The 27998-nt window shown below is 35.8% G+C and overlaps 1 protein-coding gene across 2 annotated transcripts; it reads left to right on the top strand.

Moving 5' to 3' along the window:
• The first annotated feature begins 20 nt into the window (after positions 1-20).
• LOC135696066 (uncharacterized) lies at positions 21-27969 on the top strand. 2 transcript variants are annotated; one of them, XM_065215339.2, is made up of 19 exons: positions 21-179; positions 7710-7810; positions 10431-10508; positions 11211-11256; positions 13196-13372; positions 13994-14031; positions 15023-15106; positions 16054-16146; positions 16726-16973; positions 17842-17875; positions 18697-19112; positions 20016-20066; positions 20802-20892; positions 22587-22691; positions 24387-24477; positions 25000-25123; positions 26009-26198; positions 27049-27167; positions 27691-27969. In XM_065215339.2, the coding sequence occupies exons 1-19, from the start codon at positions 131-133 to the stop codon at positions 27860-27862; spliced, it is 2307 nt and encodes a 768-aa protein (XP_065071411.2). In that variant the 5' UTR covers positions 21-130; the 3' UTR covers positions 27863-27969. The 2 variants fall into 2 exon arrangements, with proteins under 2 accessions (XP_065071411.2, XP_065071412.2); XM_065215340.2 differs by having other exon boundaries at positions 16057-16146.
• The last annotated feature ends 29 nt before the right edge of the window (positions 27970-27998 follow it).

Consider the following 27998-nt stretch of genomic DNA (forward strand, 5'->3'; position numbering starts at 1 on the left):
GAGATCAATTCCTCCTATCCCGTCATGCGCCTCTTTCCCGCCCCAAAACAGACAAATAGTCAGTCGGATTTATTCCAATTACACGAGATTTGGTAGCTGCCAATAACTCGTATAAATCTGCCGTGAAAACATGAAAATTACGAAAAGTCAGGCTTGTCAGATTCTTGGAGTTCCTGATGGTAAGATAGTTACGATGAATTATAAATTTGATTGTAATATCCGCAGCGCTGCTTCGTCACCTGGCGAAGAAATCTGGCTCGGCCTACCTACTTAGGTAAAATGACATGAGGCAGGCCCGCAATGCAAACCCCTGAACCTGTAGCTTCCTTGTATTCCTTATCATTTATAATCATTTTGAATAAACCATTTGCAAAATAAGCTTGATTGTGTGCATATGAGGTATTAAGCATATTTTATGTGTGAATTTTAGACATGATATCATTTTTCAGATCTCGTTGTAAATGGTGGAACAACTCAGAAATCAAAGTTATAATATTTTCACACAAGGAAATGAATTATATACAATCTAATTTACTGAATATAGCGAAAAGTCATGCAGCACAGAAAGCTCAGTGACTAAATGAGATACCCATGAGATATAAAAAACAGTAAATTGCGTAACGGAAATGTAGTTCCTTATCATGTTGTTTATTAAAAGGATCAAGTCATTAGTTTGAATTGTTGAGCGGACCATGTTAGAATTAGAGAAGGAGTTCGCATGCCTTTCGTTTTCAAACTTAACCTGAAAGAAAAGTAACCTTTACAGTCATTTCATCATATTTGCTTTTCTGCATGGGTTTAATGCTACTGATAAATTTGCAGTGTCTGATTGCTTGTTGGGTCAGGAAAATTAGCTATATGCTTCTAGGCTATGTGCTTCAAACTACCAGTTATAGTTGTGAAAGTGCACACAAGCTTTGACTGGGTTTGACAGAATAGATCATATTACTAGGTTTCACTGGGTTTTAAAGTTACAAAGATTTATAAATATCTATAAAGATATAATAGATATTTAAATATATTGCCTTATGATTACATATATATGGTTAAAATGGCTCTGATAAAGACTAATAGCTGAAACAGAATACATAAAAACTGCCTTGGCGCTGGTGAAATGTCCAGTATTGGCTTTGGAGATTCCTTGCTCATTTCATTGGGCTGTTTGGCTCAGTAGAATAAGTGTGGGTTTTTGAAGCAGCAAACTGGAGTTCGGTTCTGACCAAGATTGGTTTGATACAATTGGGCAGCACCCTTGTTGAAAGAATTTTCCTCCTGCCAGCCTTTGCTTGAGCAATTAAGAACAATACCATTCAAAAAAGAAATTTTAAGAACACGCCTTGAAAAAAACTTAAACCCATGGATACAAAAACTTAAAACCCTAACCCCACTTGGCCTTAACCAAATAATCAATCATCCTTTTCAAAACTTTGAAAAATAAATGCCCCTTTTATACCCTGTTTTATCATTCACTGATTTTCAATTTGATTGTCTCCTTCCCAGGGTATGGGTTTAGAATATCTATCATTGTATTAATCAAACATCACATATATCAAGTAATAAATAAAAAACATAAATCAAAAGTGTAACTCAATGGGAGGGTTAGAAGAAAGTACAGGAGAAGTTGCTGCTAAAGTAGGCGGCAATGCAAGTCTCAGGGGGGCTCAAATAATATGTGCAGCAGAAAATAAGGCCTGTTTAAGAAGAATAATAGATACGCAAAGAAGGTAAAGAAAAAAACATGTGCTAGTGGAAGGAGAAAAAGAAAAAAAATAAATAGTAAAATGCAAAGAAATAGCCTAAGATCTATGTATCAACATGCTTAGTGTTTAAGCCCTTAGGAGAAAAACTGTCTAGCTTATACTGCCAGAAGCTTTCTCGCATCCTATTTCCCCCAGTAAGCCTATCAATTATACTAACCCTTATATCCTGTAGAAACCCCCGGTGGCCTTCTCCAGAAAAGTGCCTGAAAAATTCCATCTGAGGTACTGAGGATCCCTGACTAAACTAACGATTACATGCCTTATAGTTATTGAACCTTAATCTAAAGGGAGTGTTAGTGCTACAAACATACTGCATGCCACAAACATTGCAATCTAGCAAATACACCACATTAGACGAAATATTATTTTCTCCAACTCTATGTTAAATATATATATATGTATATATTTGTATATATTTAACATACAGTTGGAGAAAATAAAACTATATACATGTTTTATCTCTAAAAGCCTGTTTTGTGAATAACTCACTCTTCAGGAGATGTTGATACACTGAAATATTCCTCGTATAAATACAAAAGTCGGTACAGAAGGTGTTACATAATGTGTGAGGCTATACAAAAATAGAGGCAGTATGTAAAAAGGTTTTGTGTTACATGATAATGTTTTGTTTCTATGGTGGCAAGAAGATATGAGTTTGTTGCATTTGTTGAGGGTTGATAATTTGGGGTAGCAGATAATGAAGATCTTTTCTTTAAGGCAAGGGTTGCATCTTTTGCTTGAATTGTTGTAAGATGACTTTGTTGAGAAAATGCACCAGGAAATGGAGTGGTTGATGTTGTTGTCTTTTAGAGTCCAGATGTATTTGCTGAGTTCCATGGAGTTTCTGTGTTTTGTGTGACGGAATGATGCTATGTGATTTCTGTATTTTGTCTTGAATTTGTTTTCTGTAAGTCCTATGTATGTTTCTGTAGTGTTGTTGTCTCGGTGGCTTGGTAAATGACGAATGATTGTAGGCAGTTTCACAGTTCATGTTCATATATATGCCTACTAAATAAATATGCATTGTTATATGGCTCTGACAAAAACTTAAAAAGCTGAAACAGAAGAGATGACTGCCTTGGCTACAGTGAAATCTCTAGGGTTGGCTTCAGAGGTGACCAGTCATTTCATTAGGCTGTTTAGCTCAGTGCAGTGATCGTAGCTTTTGATGCAGGAACTGGAGTTTGATTTCCATCAGGTGCAGTAATTTTACAATCGGGCAGCACCCTTGTGGAAATAATTTCCCTCTGTCAGCCTTTGCCTACTGAATAAATCAGGCCTTTTCCTAAAAAATAGCTCTACGAGTGGCCCAGCGCTTGCATGATTTTTCTTGCACAAGCGATCACCTAGTAATATGATCTATTCTGTCAAACCCAGTCAAAGCTTGTGTGCACTTTCTCAGCCATAACTGGTAGTTTGAAGCACATAACCTAGAAGCATATAGCTAATTTTCCTGACCCAACAAGCAATCAGACACTGCAAATTTATCAGTAGCATTAAAGCCATGCAGGAAGGCAAATATGATGAAATGACTGTAAAGGTTACTTTTCTTTCAGGTTAAGTTTGAAAACCAAAGGCATGCAAACTTCTTCTCTAATTCTAACATGGTCCGCTCAACAATTCAAACTAATGACTTGATCCTTTTAATAAACAACATGATAAGGAACTACATTTCCGTTACGCAATTTACTGTTTTTTATATCTCATGGGTATCTCATTTAGTCACTGAGCCTTCTGTGCTGCATGACTTTTCGCTATATTCAGTAAATTGGATTGTATATAATTCATTTCCTTGTGTGAAAATATTATAACTTTGATTTCTAAGTTGTTCCACCATTTACAACGAGATCTGAAAAATGATATTAAAATATTAAAAATAATAATGAACAATGCTAAGACTCTCCGTAGTGTTTATAATAACTGTGTGATCCTCTTATATGGTATATTTATGTAGGTAATATCAAATGAAAGCAAACAGTTATAATGACCCTTAATGATTAAATACCAAATATGAATGTGCTTCGTTTATAAACTTTATGTATGCATCCATCATATAATAAATATTATTGCAAGATATTGCAAGAGGATCGCAAAATGTTGTTCCATACTTTTTAAAAAACCCTTTTACTGCCTAACAGAAATTGTGCTAAGTGCTATTGTAGTTGAAATACCAAGTATTTAAGGTATTCCTAAACATTCACTGTTGAATTAATAAAATGCATTTTTTCGTTAAGATGTGGTTAAGTCAGCTTACTTATATTTCCTTTGTTTTGATATATTGGCTTTGTATTATCTTTGTCACTTTTTGGGTCAAAAGATGACTAGAAATGTGTTAATTGCTGAGACATTCATTCCCCACAATCAAACGCTAGCGTGGTTGGGTTTGTGTGAGTGCTGACACGATTGTGAGTGATTGCTTGTGTCAAACGAAAAGGTCTGATGAATATATATGCTTATATGGCTCTGACAATTGCTTAGAGAGCGGCTTCGAAAGTCAATGATCATTTCCTTGGCTTGTTTGGCCCAGTGATCGTTGCTTTAGATGCCTGTAACTGGAATTTTGTTCCAACCAATTACCATCAGGAAGCACCCTTGTAAAAAATTATTCCACTTGTCAACCTTGGCCTGCTAAAAATGTACATGGTTTGTGCTACAACAGCTAGGTGATCATCAAGCAGCTATCTATATACTCACTTTTTATGTCCCTGGATGCATCAGAAATCTTAATTGGCTAGAGGTGTGAAATAGGGGTCACAATATGTGTAAATGTTGGTAGTTTGGTGGTAGGAATTTTTTTGATGTCAGATTCAAAAAACAGGTTTTGATCTGTTGTGAAATATGGTATTCTTGTTAGAATTAGTGGTGATAAATTAGACCAAGTTTTGGTATCGCTTACTCATTGGATTTATTATTTTTTTGTTAATAGGTGTATCTCTGGGTTTCCTATAGGGACTATTCCATGTACGAGGCAGCTCCGTCTTTTTGTACATTTATTTTTGTGGAGCACATTTTCATTATTCATTGCAGACATTTTCTTGGCTAGTCTTGAGTCAGTGTTTCTCATTCATAGGAGAGGCTAAGTTTGAATTATTTTCTTTCATGTTGAAGTAAGTGGAAAGCTCAATGAATTTAAAGGATTTAGTGAGCAAAATATTGCTGTTTTTGTTTCAAAGAGTGACTTATATGAGTTCAAATATGATCCCCCATTAAGATTCCACTCTTGATAAGACTTTGTATACCCTTAGCCAGAACATGTGTTTTGAGCATGTAGGATAAATACCTCTTAATTTTTTAGCTCTCCAAAAGGCTACCTTTTACAGTGCACCATAAAGTGCAGGCCTCTCAGTTAAGATTTCAGCAGGTGCCTGGCTGATTGCAGGCCTCAAAGCAAAATTTTTCATGAAGGCCTGCAATTCATAACTTCCAGTTTAAATCACACGAGAAAGCAGTAATACCAGTACTATTGATTTTACTGCTTTTTCCTGTGATCTTTAAAAGCAAATGTTAGGTTCTTGGTTAATCAAGCTCATCCATCAGTTAGGCACATGATCAAGCTCCTAGATTATTTTTGTCTTCTGATCATTTTGTCTTAAATGCACACAATCAACATTTGTAAGAAATAACCAGCAAAATCAAATGAAAAAGAACTGTTACGATGATCTGTAATGCACTCCAAGAAAAGACTAAATCCCCTTTATAAGTGTGCTTCATTTATAAACTTTTTGTACATCACAAAGGCCATAAAGACATTATTGCAGGATGATTGCAAAATGTTGTTCCATTCCTTTTTTTAAATGAAAAGGCCTGTTTGTGGTACCAAAGTATTATGTAGCTTTTACCTTTAAGTGTTATAGACACCCACAAAGGAAAATTTTATTATTTTGATCCCAACATGAATTCCTAACAATAATGCACTGAACAATCATTGCCAAAAGTACTTGGAACCCCAAGCAATTTGCATTGTGTTTTTACATTTTTCAATTCTTTTCCTGGATACTCCTATTTCCACAACCCCTTCCCCCTGAAACAATGTTGATAATTCAGAAAAATATCATAAAAGAAGCGCAAAAGAAAGTGCTTCCTAAAATCCTAACCTGTTTCATAGTAAACCAACATTGTTCTGTGGGGGAGAAAGGGATGATTGATTTTGACCTTGGAAACTGATGTCAGTGTTCCAAAACTTTTGGCAGGGACTGTAGCTAGACTGTTAACACATTTTTAATCTAAAAATCTTCCTGTAATAATCACTGTGGGGATGCAGATTTAGAGTGGTTCTTTCATCACGCTCAACCAGCACAGAAGTTTTTCTATTTTTAAACATGCATATCGTGTCATGCCATTCCCTCAGTCCCAATATTGTAATTTGAAGATGATTCCCAGGGCAACAAGACAAAGTTTCTGATAAAAAAGTAATCTTCACAAAACACAAATGGCCAAGTGCCTGATGCTGCTACTTTTTGAGAAGCAGGTGTGTGACAATCTCATCTAGGTGCCGGCATGCAATCACACGCCGCAAACTGAGAGGTCTGATAGTGGTATAATGTTTATCTAATTTGTATTAATTTTTTGCTGTTGTTAGTTGGCATCAATGTTTTTGGTTTGTAGCTCTTATGAAAGGCCGACAGTTTTCAGCTTTAAAGAAATGAGCAAATTTTCACTTAAAGTTATTTGAAATTCAAATATTCAATTTAGTCCCATCTTCACATAATCACTTGGTGCTTCTGGAAGTTTTCAATTTGCTGTGTATTTTGTGTAACAATTACCTAAAATTTATGAGTGCATTTAACCCATTTAATTTAAATCTATATATTCTAATTTCTACTCACTTAAAAGGTCATTACAGTAATCATTTTAACAAGGCTGGCTGTTTATACTTTTTAAACTTTAGGACCACAGCTACCATTTCACAGTCCATGTAGGATTGTAATGTAGTAAAAAAGATAGAAAGGCATTTCAGAGTCTGTAAACATAAAACCAAAGACAATTGTGGTTCTCATACAGAAAACGATCAGTTCCTGTATGTGAACCACAATTTTCTGTTGTGGTTCACATACAGAAACTGATCGTTTTCTGTATGATTTCGTACAATTAGTATAATACATACTTTGTCCATATTCATTGGCCAACTAAAGCTATATCTGGATCTATGTAATTAAGCTATATTAGTAATGATAACCCTCTTCCACGCAATCAGAAATGCATATATACTTCAAGGGTTTCTGAGATGAATCACAGAACATTGCCCACAAGGTCTATAATTGTTGCCAAAACTCTCAAGATTGCATTGCAGATTTGGGTCCTTTCTTTTTAAACATGATCCTCCTCCCCTTTGTCAATGTTGAGGTGACTGGGTGGGCTGAGATAGAATGAAGGGAAATTTAGCTCACATATAATGCCAACATGAAATAGGGGGAAGAGATTTTGCTGTCCCCATTTTTTCATTTTAATGTCAAGGACTTTTCGCTATGATTGTAGTATTGAAAACATGGTTTTACATAGTTATCAGTCTCAAATGATACTTGGTCTCACATTTTCAGTTTTCAGTCATGTAACATGTTTATCAGTCCAAGAGAATGAAAATATGTTAAATACTATGAATAGGCAACAACTAACAATACAGCTCAATTGTAGTATTCTACATTTTATGCAATCATATTCATTAATACAGATGCATTCATATTAAAATTTGAAATAATTTCTAGATGACTAGTCTGCCAACACTAAAGCTTTATAAAATCCTTGAATATTGTTTCAAAATACTTCACTGATTTACCTAAATTAAACCCTACAAACCTTGATTTTCTGATTAGAAAGTTTAATTTTTCTTAACAGGGTCATTGAAGCATTTTTGTCATTCTTACCTTCATTAAAAATTATAGTCATAGCTTTGTCACAAATCTAGTGATTTAGAGAATTTTATATATGAAACATTTTCCTTTATCTTAATAGGCGCTACTCTTGATGAGATCAGGTCTAGCTACAAGCATCTTGCTAGAAAGTGGCATCCAGATAAACAAGATGGAAGCATCGGCAGTGAAGAAGCAACCAGGGTATGACCTTTTCTCAATCATTTGTTTCCATACTAAATCCATATTGTTGCATAAACATTCAAGTGCACTTTGGGCAGTTTTTGTCTTCAACCATTTGTTTGATATCCGCAAAGATACAAAGTTTTCTTTAATTTGGAACTTAGAATATTTCTGTAAAATAGGATGTTTGGATATAACAGATGTAATGGAAAGAATGGATGTGAAAGTCATCCAATTTAGCATTCCTCGTTTGTTGGCTTTTTGGCTAGGGCGCCTTTATAATGTGAAAATCCATTTTAGTGCCCCTGATAATTGATCGGCAGGAGGGGCAATTGCCCCCCTTGTCCCCCCTGCCAACATGGCACTGAAACCAATGTTTTCTTTCCGTAACTAACTTTCTTAACCCAGTGAACATATGGCAAAATAGAGAATGACTGGCTTCCATCTATTTGAAAATAATACTCATTCAATGTATATTTTTTCATTTGTACAGTCTTTAGCCAGGACTTGTATCTCCTTTGTCTTGATCTTTTTCCACTTCCCTCATAAATCCCATTTTTCCAAGGGCTGTCTCTTCATCTCTTCTCATCGTTCTCAAACCAACATCTTTATATTCCCTTTCTGCTGCTGATTAATTTAAATGAATCTCCGTGGGTAAAAAGGGATAGCAGTTTACAAACTTCTCTCTCTTAGTTAAGTTGAAGCAATTTTTAAACGCTACCTTAAAAAATTCATCTCTTAAAAATCACCTCTTTTAAATAGTTGAATATTGTTGATCATTTGTAGTGGAAAGTTATTTCAGATTTATATCGAATACGCAAGGAAGACTTAATTTTGCACCAATAATAATTGAGTAATTTAAACCAATAATATAACAAGCCGATATATAAGAAATATAGTTTTAAAACTATGTTTTTGTGTACCAAAAAACTGAAATTAGCAATGAAATAAAGGAAATCTGTAGTTGATATTTTGTCTTCATTATTTCAAAAAAGTGAATGAAGAAACACTGCCTTGATTTTTTGTTCTAAACAAAATAAAAAATTCTAACATAGCCTAGTTCCTTAGTGTTAAAACATTTGCATCTCTTGCATTTGACAGCAGAGGTTTGTTTTCCGTTCTGATATTGCAAAGCTAGCACGTGCTGGATAAACTCGTGTGATTGATGTCAAACGACCATTGAAGGCAAACTATCTTTTATTAATCTTCATAAAATTATAAATGAAAAATCAATTCGCTGCCTCGAAAAACAATTATTGGAGGGAATGATTCAATTTTCTATTCTGCATAAAAAGGATTGAAAGAAAATAGCCATCCGCTACCCTAGAAAAAAATAAATTGAAAAACAGTTTGCCATTCTGCAATATATTTCGCCATTAACAGATTTAATAGGTGTTTACATACTGAAAGCACTGTATGCCTGGGCGAGATATTAGTATTCCTTTTGTTTAATTTATCTCGAAAATTTTTCTAATTACATTGGATTCTCGTCGTCGTATTGCTTTGTTCCCGAATATCTTTCGTATTGATACTCGTTGCAAGATTCACAGAATCCGGTGGCCAGCCTTTCCTGCGGTTCTTCCTTCTTACACAGTTTAGATATGGACTAAGGAATATTCTAGCTTGGGCATTTTGCCAATTTATTTCATTTTTTTAATTGATCCTCTACACTGCAAAGAGGATTTCTGCCATCTCCGTAACTACCTCCAAAATGACCAGTGTCCGTATGGGAACAGCAGCGGTTTTAGGGACTGCGGGGTCCGGGGCCAAAAACATCTACGGGGCTCATGTTCTTTACAATTTCTATCGTGTGGACCGCTTTTGGTTACCATAATCGCGGGGCCCGGGGCCATGGCCTCCCTGGTCCCCCCTTAAAACCGCCACTGCATATAAATAAGAGCTTATAAGAGCAGTGACCAAATGCTGTACATGCTACACTTCAACATGCTACACAAAAATTTGATTCGACAGTATCTAAGGAGAATGGTGCATTTATTTACAAAGCTATTGATTCTTATTGTGTTGGCGTACTTGATTTTTTAATACAAGTGAAATTGGATTGTCCGCTAATGTAAGATGCCTCAGATAGTAAGCTTCAATCTTTGCATCAGCTGTTATATATTTTGCTCAAGATAAGGCAAGGTATTGTCAAATGGTGTGATTTGTATCGTTTTAACGTTATGTATGTTATTTTTCTTGGCCTGCATAAATATTGCCAACAAAGCTGTTAGAGACTGCATTTTGAGATTTTCTTGCTAGTGACTTTGTAGAGTTTTGGTAAAAGCAGCTTTCATAATTGAAATTTTTTGGGGCTCTTTTCTCGTTCGTATAAGCTTGAAACGCTTATGATAATGCTGGAGCTTGATGTCTTTATTTGATGCAAAATACCTTACTTCAGAAATCCCTTTAAATTCTACAGGAAGTCGTAAGGGTCTTAAAGATGGCGAACGTTTTTGGAATAGCTGAGTTAATTGAAATACATTTTAAGTTTACAAATCATTTGATCGCATATCCGGTTTAGGTTTACAGCCAAAATCAATTACTGTTCAACTATATTTGACTTATTAAACCTAACTTTTTATATGACCTGAATGTTTCTTGATTTGTCTCTTTTGTCTCTGACGTGTTTTATTTCTCCTAGAAATTCCAAGAAGTATCTGCTGCATATAAAAAGCTTACAAGCAATGAGAAAGATTTTGATGAAGACAGAATGACTTTGGTAAGGAAAAATTCCGCCTTTCTATGTTTCCAATGTCTTTCGATTCGTCTCAAAATTCTAGCCTGTTTATCTCTTAAAGTTGGCTTTTAAGTTTGATCATATGATTTGATGCCTTTTCTGTCAGTATATTTTTATACTAGCAGGAAAGAATAGTTCTTGAGAAAAGGTATTCGTCTCAAAATGCCCATATAGAATTGAATGTTCTGTATGTTATAGTAAAGAGAATGTCTGGGCGCGATTCCCAGTACCAGCCAGAGCTGAACTGACCTGGCTGATGTTATATCATATTGTAGGTCGTAAGCGATAATGCCTACTGTTGTTCTCCATAGTCTTTTTAGTGTGTAGTTACATTCTTTAGGATAATCTTTAGACATGACATGTGTTTGTTAATATATAAGAAGAATAGATTGTTTACTAACAACTTTCAACGTTTGCCTGATAATCGTATTCAGCGTGGAACACGGAGTTGCAATTTAGAATCGTCATATTCTATACAGAATTGCCTGTTCAAACCACCTTGTGTGTGATATTCCCTTGTCAATTTCAAATTGTTGTTTTGACTAAGGGCAATAGATATGTTCTCATGGTCCATACGAACGCAGCATTGCAAATCCAAGGCTATTATAAGATCTGAATAGGTGGTTTTTAGTTAGTTATTGCCAGTAGCTATTAGTGTGAATTGTTTTTTATTCTTGTTTATAGTCAGAGATGATGGAGTTGTATAGACAGTTCTTCTCGTATGGAAACCGTAAGTTTGTGGTTTGTTTCTGTACTGTACTGCACGGTTTATGTTGTTTGGTGCCCTATGTTATTTGATCAACGTTATTCAATTGAGGATTTATATTACCTTTTTTATAAGTAGTCAGTTAACTGTAGGAAAGATGAAGGCATATGAAAGAATACCGTTGCCACAGAATAGGAATTAGGCAGAAGGGGAACTCCTGCCTATCAGGTGAAGCCTAAAAATAACTTGCGCATGTGTTAACTTATACGAGGCTTAGCATGTAGCTGTCGGGGAAATTTTCAAAAAGAATGAAAGTGGACAACTTTTTTTGAGACGAAATGCCCCATGATACTGATCAAATTCAATGTTGTACCATAATTCGTTTATATCTGATTAGTGAATGATAATTTGTCATGGCTAAGTTCGTCTAATGAAATCGAGGTTAAAGGGGAATTAAGGAATTCTATTGTTGACTCAGGCTTCAAAAACAACAAAGGAACCGACAAGAGTTACCCTTCTGCCTATTTCCTATTCTGTGCCGTGGCTGTGTTAACCAAATTTACCACGCCTATTTCCATACTTAAAATGAAATCCTGAAATGGGCAATGTGAGAGTCTATACTCCTTAACAGGCTTATCCTATGTATGACCTTGTTAATAATTAGAGAGAAAAAGCTCCCCTTTTACTTTCAAAGAAGTTATCTACAGTTTAAATTAAACACTGGGAGTCAGAACGTGCAAACTAGATATGTCGAAATTTGATTTTTACTATTTGCAACTGTTCTGTATGCAAGATCGTAATCAGACCCTATGAAGCCGAGAATTTCTGATGATATGCCCTTTTTCTCGTTCTGCCACACAATATCATGCAGATAGTAGATTGCTTTTTTGTGAAGCTGATTTGAATTTTCTGTAAAGATGGATTCTACACTTCCGAGGGCAACCCATTGGCTTTCGGCCCTTTATAATAGGATATGAGATATCGTGTTCAAATGTACGTCACGAACTGCTATCCACATTTTTCAGCTGGTCAAAAAGTCTATATCACACCGGGAACTCACTTCTCAAGGAGCAATAAAGCTCAACAGGGTCACTATCTAAATTGGTCTCGAAATGTTCTCCTTGCTGGATCTTAGATTTTTTATGTTCTTTTCGCTGGATACTCATTAACATTATACTCATCAACGTCATTAAAACATAAGAGATTCTGTCCTCTCTTAATGATGTTGAATGAAGACAAATGTCACGTAATAATTTTTGGAGATAAACGTAATGATCTCTGTAAGCATCATAAGGGTAACCATAAAAGAGGGTCTGCAAAAAATGTTGCTTGGAATGATTCTAGACAAAATTAAGATTAAAACAGCAAGTAGGGCCCATTTGCAAAAATGCTTGTCAAAGGCTACATGCCCTGTCAAGAATGTCTCACTTTTTTTATACTAACGTCTCAATACTCTTCCAGTTTAAATTCTGTCCGCTTGTTTAATGGTTTCTGTGATAAAACGCTGAACAGCAAAGTTAATCACATTCACGAACAGTTATTGCTGTTAATTTATAAAGACATGCGACAAGATTTTGATACAATTTTCTTTAGAGACTTTAGAGAGCAGTCCCAATTCACATTACGATTTTACAGTTGTCTTCACTGAAATATTGGGAAAATATTTGACAAGGAAATAAGAAATAGTGTAAATATTCGAAATACTGTAAAACATTTTATAATATCTATATTTGTATTAAATTTTCGCCTATTTTTCTGTGATATATATGTGGAAACCACATTATTTGTTCTCCTTTTCTGACAATTTTAATTGAATTAGCTTTATTATGTAGCTATTGACGCACATGCCTACTAAAGAATGATAATAATAATAATAAATTTCTGAATGTTGATATGTTAGTTTTTACCTATGTTGCGTTTCTGAAACATATTTGTATTGCTGAAACCAAATTTTTCGTTGCAGAGATGGGCCAGTGTAATTGTCCCCACCATCATCACCCAATGTACAGGTTTAACGAGGAAATGTCTGATTATGATGATTATGATTACACCGATGATGACGACAGCGATGAAGAATTCTGGGAAAGTATCGCAAGTCGCCTTCGCAGTAAATACGAAGCAAGGAAGTTTATGCCAAAAGGTAATCATCCAAACAAATGCAGTTTTGGCAATACGTGGCCTGCTATTTCACTCCTGCTTCATGTTTGTAATGACAGTTAGATTATGTGAATTGCTGTAACTGTAGAACTATGGAAAGTTATTGTAGAAGAAATGTACCAACAACTAACATACAGAGACCATTGCAATGATATTGTTGTTGTGGGATATTAGCCAACTATTTGTGAAGGCGGGGCCTTATATCCTTCTGAAAGCACTTAAGATTGTTTTGTGGATTGGATTTTGAAACTTAGAGGAAGGAGGGATGAGTTTCCAAAAGGCTGCGTATGAGCAGAATTAGAAAAGGAAACGTATGAAAATTTGCCAAAGGGAAGGTTTTTGAAAACTTCATAAAAATATGCATCCTTGCTTTTCCCAAATAAAGCAACAGTTCTTGAATCATTTCTTAGAGTTAAATTTCCACTTAATAATAACCAAAAATCGATATTTTTCTTTGCAAGCGTTCGCATTCCTTGGCTTAGTATGCATGATGATTAGTCTTCATAGAGTGACGACAACATGACATGGTATTGACTCGATATCAATAGATAAATGCCATACTATGTAAATCGGATGATAAGAATTTTGTCTTCCTTTCTCCTAGATTCAACAGACACCCCTCGTTCTGGAATCACCGAAGAGGTTAGCTTGTATTTCTAAAATTTGTGATACTTAACCACAGGGCCGTCGAGAGGCAGCTGGGGCCAAGGGGTGATTCACAAAACTGGACCCAATTAAGAACATTTCCTGTGGCCATGCCTTTCAGTCTCCCGGAGAACAAGGGAAACGCCTTTTTTAGGTAAAATTGTTGAAAACGTTTTTTAAGGATTTAACAAGATTGTGCAAAAGCACAATACATGAATCAAGGACATGTGGGTAAAGATTTTCTTTGCGATAAACTTACAGGCGCTGATTCCGTATAAGTAGCTGAAATATGTATTTCATGTGTTGATTCCGTATAAGTAGTTGATTCCGTTAAAGGTTTCTCTATGAAGCAGTCTTTAAAAATATTCATTACAACGTCGGTTATGTCAAAAGGTTTGCAGCTTCGACAAATTATGTTTTTGAATATCATTTGAGGCTCTTGTAGTGATCTGATACGAGATATCGACCTATGAGTCCAAGTTCTCATGGTTCTTATTATTCCATAGCTTAGTTTTTGTTGATGAAGTCCCCAGCTGCAATCATAATGCAGATGTAAGTGCATTTTTTGCACATTACAGCTCTCGGCCGACCCTGCGTATACCCCCCCCCGCCCCCCACAATGATGATACTCAAAATGCCGTACTCTCAAGGCTGATGATCAGATTTCCAACGATAGCATACATTTGTTGCATTAGCAATGCTATATCTGATATGAATTTTCAAGAAGCGGTATCCTTCCTATTGGCAGGAAGATATTGCTTTTATGTGTAGTCAAACTGGTATTATGAAAACATGAGCAATTCATAAACAATATTTATTTGAAAATTGTTGTCGTTCCTTTTTTAGGGAAAATAATTTACCCATTCACATTTTGAAAACACACGCACAAAAGTATCTTGAGAAATGCGATTTCAAAAGATGGAAAGAAATTGTTGATAAACATAAATTCAACCAGCAACCATTCAGTTGACATACTTTTACTCTTTAGGAAGCTTTACGAAACGCACAAGAACTGATAGAAGAGGAAGAAATAGAAAAGCGACGAAAAGAAAAGAAAAAAGCCAAAAAGAAGGTTATAGTTGCTTTATAAATTTATGAAATAATAACTATGAACGTAAGTGAACTGTACCAGGAATAAATGATAGATTTAATTAATAACAAACTTTCGAGCATAGCACGTTATCAAGCTATGCTCCCAGGGTGGGCCATCGGTCATTTACGGTATATTTTTAAAATACCCCAAGGTCATGGCCGTAGTCAATGTGACTTTTTGTGCACACGCTAAAGCTAACATGTTAAGGGGCTATGCTCGGAACGTCGTTTTTCATTAAATATAGTCTTTATTCCTGGTACAATATACTTACATTCGTAGTTATTATATCATTTTATTGTACCGCACGCAATCTAGTGTATTTTTATATTTACTCTCAAGTTCTAGAAAGGTCTAATAAGGAGGGGGGTTGGCATTTTTTTGAAAACTCGTAAAATGGGGGGTCATAATAGATTGGAATGCTTAGATTTTCCAAAATTATGTTTAAGTTGGGGGGTGTTTAAATAGGAATTTTGCATGAAAAACATAATAAGGGGGGAATAAATGGAAATGGGTATGCAAAATTTCTGAAAAATGGAGTTTACCCCCCCCCCCTCTACAATTAGGAACTTGAGAATTAGCTGATCGAAGAATATTTAGAACTAATTTCAAAGTTGCAGTTATTTCCAACACAATTCTTCACGTCTTCACGAGAGCATATCTCAGCCATCTTGAAGAATCATTAAAAATTGCAAGAACATCATAACCTTTCGATGCCCACTATATAAAACCCTCAATTTAGACAGACATGCAGAGAGTGGTTCTTATACGCGGCTGCTATCTATATCTTAAAGGGTATGGCTGTTTTTATATGTATCTTGTAGATTGAACGGGTTTATATCTTTAACTGTCTAAATGAGCATGGCTAGGTCTATCTTATGGGTTCAGTCTCGTGCCACTGATACTAATCTCCTTCTTTCACTATCCAGAAGAAGAAGGAAAAGAAGAAGCAAAAAGAGAAGGAGAAAGACCAACCAGATGATATTCAAAAGAATGATATCAATACAGAAAAAGCGAATATGGTAAACTGTATTTTATTTGCAATTTAGAATGTTTAGATAGCCCCTTAAGTAGGCCAGTTGAGAGCCACAACGGGCGCGTAGGCGGCTCATGCACAACGGATCCTCTAGTATTAGATGCAGCAAAAGGATCTTAGTGGAGAAGTTGTGCAACTTGAGGCGAAGTGTGTAATTTTGGGGAATGAAAACAGATTAAATCAATCTATCAAATACGTTGATAGTTTTCTCTGTCTTACACAAAGTGCTGACCGCAGTCAAAATGGCGTAAGGTAAATTACAGGCCCCATTGCTGGTATTTGGCTGCAGGGGGTATCAAACCCTATGTGTATTATCTCGCTAGCTTATTGGTCTACGCCAGTGAAGAAAAGGAAAAATGCTCCAATACCTCCGTTCAAGGCAACCCCCCTTGCAGAAAGCAATAGCCCCGTAGAACAACGAGTCTCCTTACACTGTGCACGAATAACTTCTAATCTATATTAAACCTTGTTGTGGTTTCCTTTTCTGTATTTAACCTTAATAAGACGGACGATCCACCTTACCATTTAGCTTTTGTCGCTAACTAGTTATTATCTTAACATTTAGAATGGACCAGATCTGATTGCCGAGGAGAAGAAAAAGAATGAGAATTCCCACATGCGTATACCAAATGGCTACCCGTCAACGTTGAAAAATGATGCAAAAAATAAACCATATACAAAAAATAATAAAAAGCATCATGAATACACAGAGCAAATACAAAAGCCCGTGCAAATAGTCCAAGAAGATATAAGACCATCTTTATCGAAGGAGATGAGGGAAGAAAAGGGAAGCAGAATAGGAAAGGAAACAAAGTGAGTGAATTTTATTACAGCGAAAGATCAGAGGTTCTGTTGAGGGGTCAGTTGGACCGGTCCCCTTGCTAAATTCAAGGGAGATTTCAGGGCCCCTTAACAAATGAGCACATGTTTGGTTGGACGAATTTTGTGACGGCAATCTGTTTTATGCTACATAGATAGTCTTTGAATGAGCTACATAGACAGTTTGATTCAGTTCATATACAACAGAGAATCTTGAACAAAATATTGGGTGTGGTCACGCATGTGGCTTCTTTATATTGACTACAGCATAACCCTCCTCAGAACGGCACCCCTGATAATGAGAACCTCTAGATAGTGATCGAGGTGTCAACACAAGTTGTGCCTCTCCACCCCAGGGGTACCTGGTCCGTAGTTATGTGCGCCGTCGTTAGCTGCACCCTGCTATATGTTCAAAAGTATGGCGACCAGGGGGTATTGTGACAAGTCGTATGACCTTCGCACAGTCAGTTAATGAACACCTCCATATTAAGACACCGCTAGATAAGGGACACTGCTAGACAAGGGACATTGCTAGATAAGGGACACCGTAAGATGAGGGACACCGCTAGATAAGAGACACCGCTAGATAAGGGACACTGCTATACAAGGGACACTGCTAGACAAGGACACTGCTAGACAATGGTACTGCTAGACAAGGGACACCGCTAGAAAAGGGACACCGCTAGATAAGAGACACCGCTAGACAAGGGACACTGCTAGATAAGGGACACTGCTAGACAAGAACACTGCTAGACAATGGCACTGCTAGACAAGCGAAACCGCTAGAAAAGATTTAGAAAAAAATTTGATAGAAGAAATCGAAAAGTTTTTGTTTATAATGAATTTTCCCTTCAACTTCTAGACCATCAAAGAACAAGAATGGATCTGACGAAGAGGTTTGTAGTTGTCGATGTCTTTTTGAAACGTTTCACACCCATTGAGGAATTCTTTACCTCTTATTCTATCAAAAAGGAATATATTTTTTTACTGTTCAGCAGAGTATAGCTAAGGGCGCATTTTCTCATTAAAATTGAATTTAGGCAACATTTTCGAATCTGTGAAAGCACGAGCTCGCGGAAGGCCATCTACTAAATTAGTTGTGAAGTTTTCAAAAGATGATATTTTCAATTGTTCGTCAATTAACCTTCTGCTTCTGTGTAGCTTTGTTTGTCATTTCTTTTATTTCAACTGAATTCCCTTCTAATTCATATTGACATCTGTAAATAAGTTTTTACTACATCGATTACTGCCTGTTTCAAGTTAATGAACGCCAGAACAGTCGATTAGTCAAGCAATCGCAATAATACTGATATCTTCAAACAATGACGATTCAGAAAAGTTTCAGAGTTCCGAAAAATTGTTATTTCTGCAGCTTAGAACTTCGTGGAAACATGTTGAGAAAATAATTAATGAAAGGGCCAGAACTAATACTATACTTTTTCAATTGTGGAAGGTTTTAAAATTTTTGATGTGTTGTCATTCTTGTTTTATGAAGGATTATGGCCTGTCGGACTATGAGAAGTATGAAACGAAATATCAGGGTCTTTATTTATGTATATATTTTTTGGTTTTTCTATCATTTCTTGGTTTCCAGTAGATTTTCAGGGCAAAAGCAACAATGAAAGCCAATGGGCGTGGTTTGTTTTGGATAATCAATCTTCGTTGCAATGATTCCGAACTGCAAAACACTTAAGTGCTAAATGTGTTCTTTTGTTAGGAGCAGTTTGATGCAAGCAGCGCCTTCTTCGCTAGAGCTGCCAGTAAGGCTCCCCAAACCCAAACTGCACCTATCCAACCGCCCCCAGCAAAGGACCAAATCGAAACAAAACCTACCAAAAAAGATACCACGAAAAAGAATGTCAAAGAAAAGATTAAAGAGGTTAAAAAAACTGTGATTAATATGAAAGAACCGAAAGTGGAAGAACCAGTTGAAGATCTAGCTGAAAAGGAAAAAGATACGCCAAAAATTATACCAGATGGTTATAGTAAAGAGGGAAATACGAATTTAAATGATGTTATAATAAAAAGCAGAAAATTGGCAGTTACAGGAAATGATTTTGCAGCAAACGGGGAGTATTTGGAGGCGATAAAAATGTTTACAGAAGCAATATTATTAGATCCAACCGATTTCAGGTGTGTTCCCATCACGCTTGTCTCATATTCATCAATATCGACACCACAACGATATTCAGTTCAATGCATATTTTTCTAAAGATTGTTGCCCTATGTGACAAAGATGATTATTTTCTTACATATGGTTACTAATAGCGTATTAACGACTATATTTGATAATTGTTAAACCGTATGAGGTTTTGGGCCACTTGGATTGGTGTTTGCTATTATCTATACAGTTTTTCATCTCAACTGCAAAGAACAGTGAATTAAAATTGATATCAGAAAAATTAAATCGATATAAATCTCAGCATTTGTATTATTACCTCAATGTTTATCTTTGTAAGTCAAAATTACCATCAGACAATATCAAGACCTGCATTTTTGTTATATCAGTATCACAGAGGCGGGTATTATTATAAAAATACCAATAACGTAGATTTATAATATTTCAAGCAGTTATGTTTTACCGCCTATTCATGGTTCGAATGTGCAAGCTTATATTAATTCACAGTTATGCTCTGGTCCTACATTTTGCAATTTTTTCTTTAATTTTGAAATTAGTAGTTATTGGCACCACTTTGAAAAAGATGGTGTACCTTTCGTTGTTCATTTAAGACTCCGAAATGAAGCAAAGGCCCATGGTCGCCTGATAAGTCTCTTTTCTAATAAAGATTGAGCACATTTAAGCCATCCAGGACATAGCAAGGTCAAAAACGAGCTGCTGTCTTTAAAAATGTTTTCAGGCTTCTTTTTGTTTTCAGGCTGCAAGATTTATCAATCATTGAATTATGGATCTGACGAAGATTAATTTGACCTTTGACATCTGACTTTTGACAGTTGATCTTTGACATTCTGGTCATTCATTTTTGATAAGCCGATTTATTTACTTTTTCCCACGAGTTTTTGTTTTCTTTTTGATAGGTTCTTTGGCAACAGGTCTTACTGTTACGATCGTACTGGAAAGTTTGAAAAGTAAGTAACAATTGATAGATTTAATATATAGATATTTAAAAATAAACAATGGACGTGATGATTGACTTTGCATTTTTGTTGAGGGATTGAGTTCAAAGACTTCTGGGCTTCTATTTATAAGTATTCATGCTGCAAAAGTCATATATATCTTTATAATATCTGATAAATATTACCTGATGTAAAGAAAAAAGTTTTCATATTCTGGTTAGGTTTTGATATTTTAACTTTTTAAGTTGTTTCATTATTCTAAATGGTGGATTTCCATAATGCAAATTTCCAATGCAAAATCTTTGCGGTGAAGCAATGTTTAAACTTTCATTGTGTCGAATTCTTGGCGACTGTTTAAAACAAGCTTTTGTTGCTTGAAAATGATTGTACTCTGGTTGAGCTTCAACTTTTCCTGTAGCGAAATATTTCCCTATAAACTGAAATGCGATGAAAGTGTACATACCCTCTTTTCTAACCTGGTAATACCTCTGTCAATATGCCTCGTGGAAATTCGCCTTAGATGTCATGACAGCGCGATAATGTCATGACCTCATGGAAATCCTTTGGTTGCCTTTCGTTCAAGATGTTGGGTTTTTCGTGGTACCCTCGAAAGCCTTATAGATCTCGTTTAGCTGAAAGGGCTGAATGAAATTATAGATGGCCGTTTTTGTGTAAAAATGAAGAAAAAAGTATTTAGCTTTCTTTCATATTGAACTCAGTCAAGATTCGAAAATTATTTTACAACAGTGCACTGAAAGATGCCGAATCAGCAATTGATCTTGCATCCCAGTGGCCAAAAGGATTTTTTAGAAAAGGAAGAGCTCTAATGGGGCTTGAGGTAAGCTTTTCCCTTACGTTGTAACCGTACGTCTTTCTAAAGGTAGTTCTTTTACGTGGATCCATGTAGAGAGTTTAATGGGTTAGATTGTCTGCCGAAGGACCCACTGTCGATAGAACGGCTATCGAAAGTTCGACTAGATCCACTGTCATACCGAAAGATCGACTGTGAATAGATTGACTATGGCAGTATCGACTTTCGAAAGATCGAATGTGGAATAAATCGACTGTGGAAAGATCGATTGTGGAAATATCGTCTTTCTAAAGGTAGTTCTTTCTAAAGGTAGTTAGATTGTCTGTTGAAGGACCCACTGTCGATAGAACGGCTATCGAAAGTTCGACTAGATCCACTGTCATACCGAAAGATCGACTGTGAAAAGATCGACTATGGAAGTATCGACTTTCGAAAGATCGCCTGTGGAAATATCGTCTTTCAAAAGATCGACTATGGAAAGGTCAGCTGTAGCTATCGACTGCGGAGAGGTAGTCTGCATGGTAGCAGGAATCAATTGATCAAAAAAACGCCTTGAAACCTTTTGTCTATGCTGGTAGACAACATTCTCTATTACGTTGTTGTCCACAAAAAACATTTGCTTCATCCCAGCAAATCTCTATTATTTTGGATCTGAATGACAAAATCTAAACTTACTTACTTATATGATGTGATTCTGTACTTCAATGAAAGTTTTTGTCTACACTTATAGATTGAGAGTTATTAGGAAAGCCACCCCCCCCCCACGTCGTCTCTCTGCTAGAATCTGCTAGTAATTGGCTAGCCGCAGTTTATTCATTGTCACTGTTCTCCATTGTGATAATAATTCCCTCATTTCTTTTGAATATTCCAATTAGCATAGACTGAATTGTCTCTGACTCAGTTTCATCCCCGCGGTATGTTTCTCGCTTATTTTATCGACAAGGTTCTTGGAAATCATTGAAATTTTTTAAGAAGAAAGGACACATTTGATATTATTTTGCTGGTTAAAATATCGCTGCTCCAAAAAATTTTAAATTTTTCAGTTATTTGTTTGTGAAAAAGATTGAAAGTACTACTGGGAAAAGGAGACTTGTGGAACGCATATTTCGTCATATTTTGGCAAAGTCAGTCTAAACTACGAAAAATATACAAAGAATTTAATATGCGCGCAGTTTTTTCCGGTCTTGTTTGCTGTCATTATACATTGTATTTTATGTTTACGTTTGGAACGATTTAACACACGATATCACTTTCATAGTGCTTCTTAATATTCTAATAAATCAATATGAGAGCATGGGTTGTGTTAATCGTACTAAATGCGTAGGACCTAGAATTATAGGAAACAAATTTTCGATCCTTTCTTTTTGTTTTTATATTACAATGATTAAGAGATTTTTTGTTTGTATTTTCATACTTTCAAAAAACTACAAGACATACAAATATTTTCATGAAAATATTTTCAAAGCCAAAAACTACAAGACGATGACTCAGGGGAGCATGGAAATTCATAATTGGGAAGGGTGTTAATAAATGAAAATGGGTATGCAAAATTTCTGAAAAATGGAGTTTACCCCCCCCCCCCTACAATTAAGAACTTGAAAATACTCTCTGAAAAGCGTTTTGGTAGTGTTAGTGATATGTCATGAGGCAAAACAGTAAATTTGTAAGGCTATATCAGGGTGTTTAGATGGCTTTTGAGATAATAGTCTTTTCCTTCGCAGAGGTATCAAGAGGCAGAGGCTGCGTTCCAGCATGTTTTAACCTTGGATGCCGAATGTCCTGATGCTCAGTTCGAGCTTGAAAAAGTCCGGGTTAGGATTCTAACTGTAAGTTGCTTGTAAATCTATTCATTTTTCTCAATTCACAGAACTCTAGTTCTTTTTCTCGTTGGATAGGCGAGGATTGAAGGGCAAATTGAATTGGTCTGCACACTGGAGTTCTCAACGATGGGACAGTTTTTATCTTAGCGTTTCTCAATGTGACTCGAAATTTAGAAACGGTACTGTAGTAGCAAAATACCTAACATTGGTAGCTTTGATTCAAAAGAGTTTGAGGAAGCTGCGATATGAAGGGAGTGAAAGAAAAAAGTAGAATAAAGAACATGTTAGGAAAAAAATTCCAGCAGGAAAAAGTTGTTGAATACTTCCTACGAGGCTATCATGTTAAGCTGGAAATGGTTTTTCATTGCTACTAAGACCAAGATGTTTCTACCGATTTGGCAGTTTGTAGTTTTTTGATAGGATTTCAAAATATTCCTCTTGATGTATCCATTTTGAATGTGGTTTCGGAATAGCTTCGGTTTTTTCTTTTTCAGTTGGCTATTTTTTTTTGCTTTTAAAGTACAGTAATGCGGGGGAAAGTTGTTTTTGCTTTAGCAACGATGACTGCAAAAATGAGAAATAAACCTTTACAGAGAGCGTTGTGCTATAGTCGGAGAAGCATCTGTTAAAACTCGCATGCCAAAATATCCAATGATTTGTGGAATCAAAGAAATGCAAAAGGCATTCGTGTTTTGGTTTTTCTATATAATTCCACTTCTTCTTCATCCTCCTCTCCTCTTCATCCTCCTTTTCTGCATCCTTCTTCTTCATTTTCTTTTTGATTTTCCTTTCCTTTTTCCTATCTTCTTCAGCATCTTCTTCATCCTCTCCTGCTCTTCTTCATCCTCCTCTTCTCTTCATCCTCCTCTCCTCTTCATCCCCCTCTCCTCTTCATTCTCCTTTTCTGCATCCTTCTTCATCTTCTTTTTGATTTTCCTTTCCTTTTTCCTCTTTTTTCTTTTCATTCAATTTTTTCTCTTCTCCTTGTCCTGATCTGCTTCTTTTTCCTTTTCTTTTTATTCCTCCTTTTCTTCCTCTTCATGTTTTTCTCCTTTTTCATCTTCTTTTTATTTTTCCTTTTCATTTTCATTTTTTTATTTTCTTTTTCCTTTTTTTCTTTCTCTTTTTCCTCTCCTTTCATTTCTTTCTCTTCTCTCTCCTTCTTTCACTTCTTTCTCTTCTTTCTCTTCTTACTTTTTGCTCTTGCTTCACTAGGTTTTGTTGACAGTATGGGTCTCCAACGTCCAATTAAACCTTTAATATCCATTTTCTCCATGAGGTTTCAACACGCAGGCATATCTTTACGATCACTGATCTTCACTCCCGGTCTACACCTGCATTTTTGGCTAGTTTTTGAGAAATAACATGAGCGTTGAATATTTTGTCTTTACCCACGATTCAGTATTTTCAGTTTATTCAGTTGGGGAAGTTGAGAAGATGTGGAGGGGGTATAGCTGCAAGTACAATTATTCTGAAAAACTTAATACTGCTAAAAATCAAGGGTCGAAGTCAAGGTTTGATCTTTTCTGATCCTAGGACGTAGCTGTACCACGTAAAAGTGATTAATTCAAGGCAGATGTTGTAAAGAGGCTTACTGGTATTAAAAAAAGAAAAAGGGGAATTGATAGTTCATTGGGCTCATGTTCATATGTCTTTAATCTCCCCGTATTTATCATCGTTTAATTTTATGATATCCAATAGGATATGGGGTTTCAACCTGCTCTGGCAAAAGACTCTGTTCGTATCCACGGCACGGTGCAAGCTGCATTAGAGGCACTCTTGGCAGGCAATGGTGAGTAAATTTAGCGGCAAAAGTCTTTTTTTTCGGGGTTAGCTTATTCGTTATCTAACAGAAAGATTATTTTTTGAAACATCGTGTTTTCAAGTCAGTGCTTTTTCAAAAGATTTCATTCTGAAAGCCATTCTGGATTGCATTATCGGTTAGAATTTTTTAGTTTTCAAGTAGTCAGGAGGCAAAATTGAACATAGGAATGCGTTTTATTCGAGACTGTTATTAAAGATTTCATAATAGATTCAGCCTGAAGCTGAAAATTAAGAGAAAGGGCTATGACGTAACATTTAACGGCGCCAGAGCAAAGGCTGGCCATTAGTTGTTTTTAATTTCTTTCCACTGCAAAGATTACCTTGAAGGACTGTTATTTTTGTTTGCAAATTTTTTTGTTACTTATGCAGTGGATTTTTAAGAAAGGACAGTTGTGTAGGAAGTAAGTTAGAAGATAATTTATAGTATCCAATTGAGGATCATTCCAGAGCATTTTTGACCAATATTTTCTCAACATCTTCTCTCTTTTAGTTGTACGTAGAAATGATGGTGATGGAAATGAATCAATCACAGAAGAAAATTACACAAAAACCAACGGAGTTTCCCCGCCAGAAATGAAGACAACTATACTGGTGACGTCAGCAACGCAATCAAAGTAAGTTTCACATTTTTCTTTATTTTGATTTGATATCGTTCTAAATCTAATATCTTCCACGTCATCTCTGCCTCAAAAGGAATTTCCATCGATTTTTTAGTTCTTTGATAGATTTAACATAAGATTAGGAATCGTTGTAACAGATCGAAAATTATATCCTAACTATTGATTCTTATTCATCGGTTAACATTGCCGTCTTCCAGACTAGGTTAGTCCTTACACGCGCCACAGACCTTTCGCTAGAAATTTTTCTACGGCAGGGCTTGTCTCAAGACAGGCTGAATACTTTCCTTATGCTAGGCTGATAACAAAGAGCTTGATTTTTGACCTTATGACCGAGAGGGGGGGGGGTGTGTTGGCTAGCATGCTCTGACAGGGGCTCTAGACCCTACAAGCGCTCCCATGAGGCCACCCCTAAATGATCCAAATCTGTAAATCATCGTATCTTTTGTTGGCATCGGCTGATGATACTCGATGGGCTTATGGATAATTTAACAGAACACAATTTCCTTATCAAATCGAGGTTATTTTTACGTCATACAAATAGCAATTGTGTATTGTTTTAAGCACAACTGACTTGAATTGGCAGATGCACAAGTCGACTAAATTAAATTTTTCAAAAGAGACTTATGGCAATTGCTTACATTTTGTTATAATTTTGCACTGCCTTTATCTAAGACAGAAGAGTATCTCACTTTCTCTCTCATGATCCATTATATTTATAGTGTCTTTAAAAAACTGCCTATAGAATGAGCCCTGCCTTCTCTGAATTTCGTCTTATAGATCAATAAACATGTTTAACTTAGGAGATTTTATTTTAGAAAAGTCTCCGGGTCTTTGTGTTTTTTTATTATAAGTGCCTTTATCACCTTATTTCCGTTTTAGAATAAAACAGAGATGCACGGCATTATGGGTAGGCAATGTGAATTCTCTTTCGGTGACGGAAAAGCAGCTGAACCAGTTGTTCTCCAAATATGGAAAATTGGTTAGCGTGCGTTTATTACCGGAAAAGTACTGCGCGTTTATTAATTACCAGCTGCCAGAGGATGCTGGGAAGGCATTGGAAAAGTTACAGGTTTGTATTGCCATTAGCCTAGACACTGCATATGCACACGAATGTGTTTAATATGCAATGAGTTTAGAATTAAAGTGTCAAGCTAGCTCTTGAAATTGAGGAGACGCGTGTTAAGATGTGATTTGAAAGACTTGTCGTTTGAGGCCTCCACGATATCATCATATATCACCGCCACGTCTGTAAGATTGCGATTTTTGGGTCTCCCTACTACTGAGAGCACTCAATGTCATGAGGTTCAGGGAGGTCAATGCAGAAAAGTTTGTTGGCAACGCAAAGGATCGAATTGAAATTCACACAAAGATATCAATCTTCTCAAAGAAAAAACTTGATGGGCTGTGTACTCTAAGCAAGTATAGTTATTTTTTGGATTGTAATTTCTGCAAAAATGCAAATGCGATCTAAAATTCAAAAATCGATAAGCAATGTAATTTGAGCCTGTTGTATGTCGATGAATGATAACCAAAAATTGATGTAATTAAGTAATGACTTTGTACATTTGAAAGTTAAATATGATTACGACGTTTCAAGCATAACTTTTCTTCTTCATGGATAATACTACTAAGAAATATTTCATCGATTAAACCTTGTTTTTACTTATCTAGATATTGGCATTTGTTGAAATTCAGACCATAAAATGTGTGACTTACCGGATGTATGTTACAGAAATGTTTCCCCCAGTCTTTTCTTAGTTTTCCAATTTGGCTACTCAATCTCCTTGATACAATGTTCAGGGGGTCACTTATTCTAAATGCAGACCAGTTTTCAGACCAACTCATTCAAACTATGTAGCTTTTTCATCTAATTAACTTAGCAAGCTTGTCATTATCAGCGCATTGACTTTTAATTGCAGGGATTTGAATTAGGCGGACAGAACCTGCTGATTCGATACCCAAATAATCCTCCACCAGGATCAAATGTCGCTGTGAATACCGTTAAATCAAATAATACAACCCCAGCAGCTAAAAAGCCGTGAGTGATTATTCATTCCCATTGTTATTTAATCATAATGACGATCATGCTTATCATAACATCATAACTTTATAACCGCTATCGACATTAATCGCCAATTATCAGAAATCAGTAATCGGTATACACCAATCATTATCAACATTAAACATCTTGATCAATCATCAGAAATCAGTAATCAGTATACACCAATCATTAATCATCGTCATTTTCAACATTAAACATCTTGATTAATCACCAGTTATCAGAAATCAGTAATCAGTATACACCAATCATTAATAACATCATCTTCATCGTCTTGATCATCATTCTGCATCACCATTCTTCATCCACGTTGTTCATATCATTGTTGACATCAGCATACCTATCATAATCACTTTCAAGACCAGTCATCATCGCCTTTAATCATAGCCAAATTTATCAGGCTGCGTTAAAAGTGAGTCATGTTATATAATTTTCATTGTCGACATAATCTTTTTTCCCAAATGTCTCCATGAAACAATAACAATAGTACTGTCTTTTTCAGTGTTGAGAAAAATACAGCGTCAAAAATTACTGGTCCGGTGAATGGCAACGAATGCTATTTCTGGAGAACAACCGGGTGTGTGTTTGATGTACACTGCCGATACAGACATATATCTGAAAACAAGGGCGTGGACTTGTCAAAGGTACAGGCAAAATATGGTACCCATCTTTAAACTCGCTGAATAGATTTTACAAAAGGAATGATAGCAGACTTTAATAAGACAAATTAGTACAACCGTTGGTTATCATCTGCGGAATAAATAGAGTATTAATGTTTCTACCTGTTTGGTTTTTCTTCTTGCAACTCTT

The sequence above is a fragment of the Rhopilema esculentum genome, chromosome 14 (assembly GCF_057945365.1).
Source record: "Rhopilema esculentum isolate cy_ngs chromosome 14, ASM5794536v1, whole genome shotgun sequence".
Taxonomy (NCBI): domain Eukaryota; kingdom Metazoa; phylum Cnidaria; class Scyphozoa; order Rhizostomeae; family Rhizostomatidae; genus Rhopilema; species Rhopilema esculentum.